This window comes from Rhagoletis zephyria, unplaced genomic scaffold (genome assembly GCF_001687245.7).
Source record: "Rhagoletis zephyria isolate East Lansing unplaced genomic scaffold, Rhagoletis_zephyria_1.1 Rzeph_scaffold_03350, whole genome shotgun sequence".
Taxonomy (NCBI): Eukaryota; Metazoa; Arthropoda; class Insecta; order Diptera; family Tephritidae; genus Rhagoletis; species Rhagoletis zephyria.
In genome coordinates, this window is record NW_016160433.1 from 57257 (window position 1) to 64786 (window position 7530).

The following is a 7530-nucleotide window of genomic DNA, read 5'->3' on the forward strand; positions in this document are numbered from 1 at the left end:
TACTTGAAGAAGGCTTCGACAGAACTTTTTGCAACCTGTTGGCCTCAGAGGTTTCTTCTAAATATGTTGTTGCAGAAGTTTTGCTAAAATTCGCGTTGCATTTTTTGTGGGCTTCCTGAAAAATTTGAATGCATCCTTGCAGGGTTCATCATATCCACTACAGAAAAACATACATACAAATGGTAGTGTCGTTGAAGAATAAAATCATGTCTCGGAAGGTCAGCATGAATGCCTAAATAACAGAGAATTAGCGGCACTTGTTGTTAATTGAGCAAAACGTAGCTCAACCCAGCTATGACGTGCTTGCTTAGTACATCGAATTACCCCCACTGCAGTCTGGAAAACAGTCTAATAAGTAAGGATCTCCCAACGAGCTTTGTTGTTTTCGCCATTTGCCAAAGACAAAAACGGGCTTGAGGCTCCATTAAAAATGCTTATATAGCAGTAAAAGTTTATTCCGAAATATTTAATAAAAGAAACATTTTAATTTTCAATAATTTATTTTTAAATTATTTTCACGTTTTTATTTTAACTTTTTTACAAAACTTAATAAATAAATACTATGCTAATTATCATTTAGCATTATCACTAAAAAAGCAAGCAAATAACGCAAGCCGACGAATTTACTTCACGTAAATTCTAAACGCACTACATACATACATGCATACAGTAGAAATAAATTATAAGTGAAATGGAGAAAAGTAATTAATTAATTTTCAATTCAAAAAAGAGAAAAATGTTCACAAACGTAATAGTTTTACAATAAATTAATTAGGCGAAAAGCGTGTATTTACAATTTGATTTGTTTCGATTTTTTTTTTTGTTTTGTCAATAAATAATCTTACATGCTAATGAAGTTTATAATGGACAAAGAATAGCTTTCAAAGACAAAAATATGAAAATAATTAAAAGGAAAAACAATTAAAAAACAAAATAAATTTTCATGACGACAATCATGCACTCTACACACGCTTCACGTTTCACACATTTAAAAATAGTACTTTTCAGTTTTAATTATAGTTTAAGGTAGTAAATGGTAAGTAAAAGCATAAAATCACGTTTTTTGCGCCACACGCCTCATACACTCCCTCCCTGCCTGCCTGCCTGCCATACAATCTCCTTTGCATGCGTTGTGCGGCGCTTGAGTATTTTTGTTTTGTTTTTGTTTTTAATTTTGTTGCTGCAGCTGCTGCGACATTGCTGACCTTTACACCGACACAATGAACTCCTTGCCGGTCTTGAAGTCTGTGCACTTGAATTGCGGACAACACTTGGGAAACGACCATTTGGGATCGCTAGGCAGCTCCTCACAGCCGGGCATCTCCACGTACGGGCAGGTTTCAATGTTGATTGTTTGTGCGAGGATGTCGCATGTCATAACCGCACAAATGCCCTTCGGTTTGTACTCCTTGTTGGGTAGCATAGCACGACGGGTGATCTTATCGAAGCACTTGCCACGATATGCTAAAGGGTAGGAAGAAACATGAAAAGAAGAGAGAGAGAGAGAGCAAGAAAGCGGAAGTTAATAAATTGTTTTATTACTCATGCAATAAATATGCATAAATTGTATGTGTACATATGTAAATATGTGTGTGCGTGTGTGTGTAAATGTATATATGCGTAAGTATTGATTGCTTTGTAATTTATTATTATTGTGTTCTTCAATGGCTTTTGCTGTTTCTCAACAGTCTCTGTTGTTGCTGCTATTGTTTTTGTTGCCGGCAAAGCGGGCACTCACTCGTCGAGGAAGTAATTATAATAAGGAAAAAGCGGAAAAGACTTAACAAAAAAAAAAGTGTAATGTATTTGCGTGCGAATTTTGCATGTCGTCTCTGCTGCTGCTGAGCTATATGACATTGGGCGCAGCGCATATCCAGTACTATGTGTGCATGTGTGCTTCTGACATTACATATATGTATGTATGTATGTAAATATACATACATATGTGTTTATTGAGTATCTGAGCAGGAAGTACTTCCTTTGGTGTTACTTTGTTTTTACTTCATATATCCGCATACTATGTACACATAGAACTGTATCCGTGGGCGTTGTATGTAGCAAAACAAAAGAGTTTAGCAGCCTAGTTGCTACCTGTAGGTTGCTGCTCTGTACAATTAAATGCACGCATGCGAAAAATTGTTTGTGTATCTACATATTGTAACTCTTGCAAGTATGCCTAGAATAGTTCGGACAAAAGACTTAAGGTGCGAACTGGCTGGTGTGAAATTTTAATTGTTCATTTTTTAATGGCTAAACAGCAGCACACGTGTGTTGTTTTAGGCAACAAAATTTTGTTGTGAAATAAAAATGCTATAGCTGTATGTTTATAGTTTTACAGATGTTTTCTAAACTGCAAAAGGTTTAGCGTCTGTTGAAAACTCCTGAATTTGATCGAGTTTATGCTAATATTTAGTAATTTGATTATAATTTCCATAGCCTTTTCTTTAAAATTTTTTAGTTTCTGTAACATGAGCTTCTCTTAAATAATTCTATACGATTTTATGACTTAAATTGCGTTAAACTGCTATTAAAACTACTATTCAACTTAATTATAATCGCTCCATTAAAATTTTACGATTTTGTTTTGCTTAAATAAAAGACTTAAGGCACGAACTTTAGTATGCTTAAACCTGGCTACTAACTTTGAAAGCGTTAAAAAGGCAGAAAATTACTTCTGGCTAACAAAACTTGTTTTAAATTTTTATCGCTTCAAATTCAGAACAAAGAAATGAAATAACAAAAAATTAAAGAAAAAAACATTAAAAAAATTGCCATTTAAGATTCTTCATTAATTTTACAATAATAAGATCTTTATTCCTCTTTTAAGAATGGTCTCAGCAACATTTTTGACGTACAATTCTCTTTATTTGAGAATCTTGAAGCATTAAACTTGTTGCATGCTTTAAAAAAAGACTTAAGTTACGAACTTGTTTTCCATAAAAACACACCAGCCTTTGCTTTTAAGGGGCTTGAATGGCTTAAGATTGTCAGTTAATGCCATAGAATAAATTTATTTTATTATCCTATCGTCTAGTATAAAATATGTCTTCACTGTTATGGGCATTGTGCGAAATTTATAGCCAAAGTGATGTTATGTTTGTTGAAATACCTTTTATGGAAATGTTTCTGTGACTGGCAACATTTGTAGAAAAATCAGAATTAGAAAAAATATAACGAATCACAAAGAGCAATTAAAAACTGAATGAAATGGATAAAATTAAAAAGCTACTTAAAAAAATTTATAATTAAAAAAAAACTGTTTATATGCGGAAAAAATAAGCATATAATAAGAAAAATAATGTAAACCACAAAACTTTTTTATTTATTAAAAAGACAAAAGAGTGTGCCTTGAAAAACTAAAATCTCTAACGAAAAATAAATTTAATGTCCCAGCAAAAAAAAACCAACCCAACTATAATTACTTTATGAGCTAAATGTTTTGATTAGTCATTAAAAGCAACCGTATTGCTTACCTAATTGCTAACAAAACTCAGCAAGCAAATATGACAAATGGAAAAAAATCTACTTCGCTCATTAAATCGAAAATACTACTAAAAACAAAGCACTGTTAATTGAATTTTACAAAAAACAAAATCCAAGAACACTAAAAACGTGACTGACTTGTTGCCAAGAGTTAACATACGCCGTAGCGGCGTGTGAGTTCAGTGCTATTTTTAAAAAAATTTATAATTTGCGCATGCGTACAAAGCACGAAACGTATGCTTGCCAAAATGGCAGAACGCAAATAAAGGAAGAAATTCTTTGGAGCACTTAGCATAAAAAGCGCAATTAGCATAAAAAGTATGCGATGAATTTCATGGCTTGAAAATGAAGCCACGTTGAAAAAGTAATAAAAAAGTTAAATTTTTTAAATAAAAAGATTAAAAAGTGTTTAAATTGCATTTTTTAAATAGGAAAGAAGAAACTGAAATTTAATGGAGCAATTTCAAAGTGTACTTATTTAAGAAACAATTCAAAAAAAAATATAAATAATATATATAAATATATATATTAATAAAAATTTAAAAAATTTGTTAAAAAAATAAAAAAATATAGAAGAATAAACAAAAATCTATAAAAAATGTTTTTATGTGATGAATTAGCAACAAGAGCATTTTTTTGCAATTAACAAAAAAATATAAATAGTTTTACTTCTGGAAAAAAGTTGTAATTTTTGAAATAAAATAGGAATGTGGTTCAAAATATGCAGATAAATGAAAAGTAAAAGTTTTCAACTATTTCGATAAACATTAAAAAAAATTTAACAAGTTTAAAAATTTCTATTGAAAAGAATACTTAAATACAAATAATTAAAACCTGATATAAGTTAAAAAGTTAAAAATAGCATTCTAAAGAAAATAAAGAAATAAATTTTGAAAAAATGTTTTCAAAATTTAATTGTTAAAATAAAAATTAAAAAAAAATTAAAAATTTAAAGTCTTCTAAAAAGTGTTTCTTAAAAAGTAAATAAAAAATTAAGTAAACTTTTAAAATTCCCTTCAACAAAAGAATTAATTTTTTTACAATTTCAAAAAGTGTGTTTTTTTTAAATCAGAGATAAAACAATTTACAACATTTTTTTATTGATCAGAATATTTCTCCTAATATTAAAGAATACTTAACGCTAAAATTAAAAAATGCTTAATTTTTTTAAGTTAAATTGAAAAAAGTTTAACAAAAAAATTATAGCAATATTACAATTTTAAAATTACTATAGAACAAATGGGTTTTTAAATTATGTAATAACAAAAAATTAAAAAAAAACACCACAAAAAAGTTTGAAGATTTTACAACGTTTGGTTATCTGGCACTAAAAACGTTTGCCGGTTTGGGTATTTTTTTTTTAATTAAATAATTAAAAAAATAAAAAACGTTATGTGGATGTAAAAATTTCAAAGTAGAAACAAAAAATTGATTTTGATCAAAATAAAGAACTAAAAAAAATTGTAAAATTTAAGTCCACAGAATTAAAAAGTATATTTATTAACAAAACAGAAAATATTAAAAAAGGTAAATCTAAGTTTAATTAATGACATAAAATTTTAAATTTAAAATACACGTTTTTTTAACCAAAATTGAGGATTAAGTTCCAAAAAAAAAAACAACTAGAAATTTATGGGCAACCTCTGCTCGCTATAAAAATACGCAATGAAATATTTTCGGAATTCATAAAAAAAAAAAAACTATCAAAAACACAAGACTTGCCAGACGACCTTCAGCTCTTGCAGGCGTCTCGCTGTCGCCACAAAAAATATGTATGTATTTTATTCACCACAGCTACATGGGGGGAATGTTTGTGTTTAGCCGCTAAGCCGAAAGCCGATGTAGATTAACAAAAACAAAACAAAAAATTAATTAATTAATTAAGAAAATAAAACAACACTAAAAATATCGAAAGAAAGAAAAAAACACAACATAGAGATATGAACAGCGGTACCTATTTGTTGCTATATGTTAATGAACCAATATTGCTACTGCGATTTAAAAAAAACCATTTGCTCTCCAGCAAATAAGTGCCAACTAAAATAGCATGTTTTTTGTTTTGGTTTTTTTATGAAAAATAAGTGCGCTGCTGGCTTTAAAATAATGTGTCCACTGTTTTTTTTTGCAGTTTTACCGATTCTTGCTTGCGTGCTTATCGTTGATCACTTGGCTGGCGCGAGTCTTTGACGTCAGCCCTGTGACCAACTACTACAGCTGCAAATAATGCGAGCAGTACAAGCGAAACATAAGGTAAGGGAGAAACGAGAAATCGCCATAGTAAACAACCAAAAAAATTAAAATATTTTATTTTTTTTTTTGTATTCACTGACGTCAAATGCAAATTTTTTTGGTTTTACCAAAAATTGTATGCACAAATGTTTCTACATTTGGAAATGAATCACCGAACAGAGCATAAATTAAATTAATATGGTTTTGAAATTGCGACAGAAAAATGTTAGCTTTTTGTTTGCCCAGTTCCGTTCCATTTGAAATGAGGTCGCTTGTTGGTTTTTTCGATTGCATTTCTATTAGTATGCGCTAGAATTCGTGCGCATCGTCACGTTGAATAANATTTTTTTTGGAAATAATTTAAAGTGTATTGATTGCCGAAGATGCTGCACAAGTGTGATGTTGTGTGAGCAAATTTTGCTTGGCTCAAAGTTTTCAAGTGTGTCAAGGAAAACCGCTTAAGGCGTGGAAAAGTTGATGGCTTTTAAAATTAAAAAAAATAATAATAATAAAAACATATAGAAACAGCAGAAATCTCAAAAACCAATAAAAAATCAAGCGTACATACATATGCGCGTACTTACGAGTATATTTAAATCCATACAAAATTTTTTTTAATTTTTATAATTTCTTTTCAAATTTTTTCCATGTTTTTAGTCCGTAAAAAATCATATTTATATCGATGAAATAATGTAAATGTAATATTTTTGATTATTTTTCACACATTTTTAAATGAAAAGAAACATTTTTTTTCTTAAAAGTTTTCGTTTTTTAAATATTTTTCTCAAAGGAAAACACATTTTTAGATCGATTAAAAGCTGGCAATGTCAGTTTCCTATGATTATTTTTCAACATAACATTTTTTAAATCAAGGTAAAATTTTTTTGATTCAGAATTTTGTTCAGTAATAAATATCATTTTTATATGCTTCTATCAGAAATTGTAAATGTCAGTTTTTTTAAGATTATTTTTCAACACAATTTTTCTTTTTAATTAAAATAAGAAATTTTTTGGTTTTTAAATTTTGTGTTCTGTAATTTATAGATTTTCCATATACCATAATTTATCGGTAAAAAAATGTAAATATTTTTGTATTTATAATCTTCTTTTAAGCTTTTGTTCAGCGTTAAAAAGGTTTTTTATTTGATGGAAAATTTGCAAGGTTTGATATACTTGGATAATTGATTTGTAATAATCTTTTTTTCTATTTGATAATTTTATTTTAATTTTCCAGTTCTGCAATTTCTCATTTTTCTAAGTATTCTTTTCTTAATAGTTTGGCTACCGTAGATTAATCGCTTTTATACAAACCAAAGACTTAAGCTGCGAACCTAATTGTTGTACTTATGCGATTGAACTGTAATCAACTAAGGAAAGGTAATTAAATCCCAACAAAATTGAAAGAAATGATGTTCAAAAATGTAAACGTAAAATTAAGGATATAGAAAAATCTGTACTTATTTTCAAATGCTAAGCTATAGACTTTTGTGGCTTTAAACATACGATAATGTTCTGAACTCTATCTCTGCTTGATTAAAAATTGAAAATTCACACAGCAAGTGAGCACCTAACCGGAAAAAAGTGTTTTAATATTTTTAATTTTATTTGTTTCTTCTATTTTTTAACGCACTCACTTACAGTTTTCTTTACTTTAACACACATATTTGATATTTCAAAATCACTACTTTGTTTTTACTCACCAGGATGGATGGCAGCAGGTTGTGTGAATATCGCTGCACTGGTGCTGCTTATGCAACTGACAGCAATTACAGCAGCCACAAAGATCAAAAACACTTTAAGTGAGCACATTTTTTTTTT

At 29.0% G+C, this 7530-nt stretch overlaps 1 protein-coding gene across 1 annotated transcript; it reads right to left on the reverse strand.

Moving 5' to 3' along the window:
- Window positions 1-817: 817 nt before the first annotated feature.
- Window positions 818-7524, reverse strand: LOC108368837 (uncharacterized). Its single transcript, XM_017623770.1, has 2 exons — window positions 7413-7524; window positions 818-1464 (listed from the first exon to the last, which is right to left on the reverse strand). Exons 1-2 carry the CDS (start codon window positions 7519-7521, stop codon window positions 1208-1210), a joined length of 366 nt encoding a protein of 121 aa, XP_017479259.1. The 5' UTR covers window positions 7522-7524; the 3' UTR covers window positions 818-1207.
- Window positions 7525-7530: the final 6 nt, after the last annotated feature.

What these genes read in the sequence shown, in the direction of transcription:
- LOC108368837 (XM_017623770.1), bottom strand. Translation starts at nt 7,521, where the DNA reads ATGTGCTCACTTAAAGTGTTTTTGATCTTTGTGGCTGCTGTAATTGCT. An exon ending in ACCTGCTGCCATCCATCCTG is followed by an intron (nt 1,465 to 7,412) that starts GTGAGTAAAAAC and finishes CCTACCCTTTAG; the next exon opens with CATATCGTGGCAAGTGCTTC.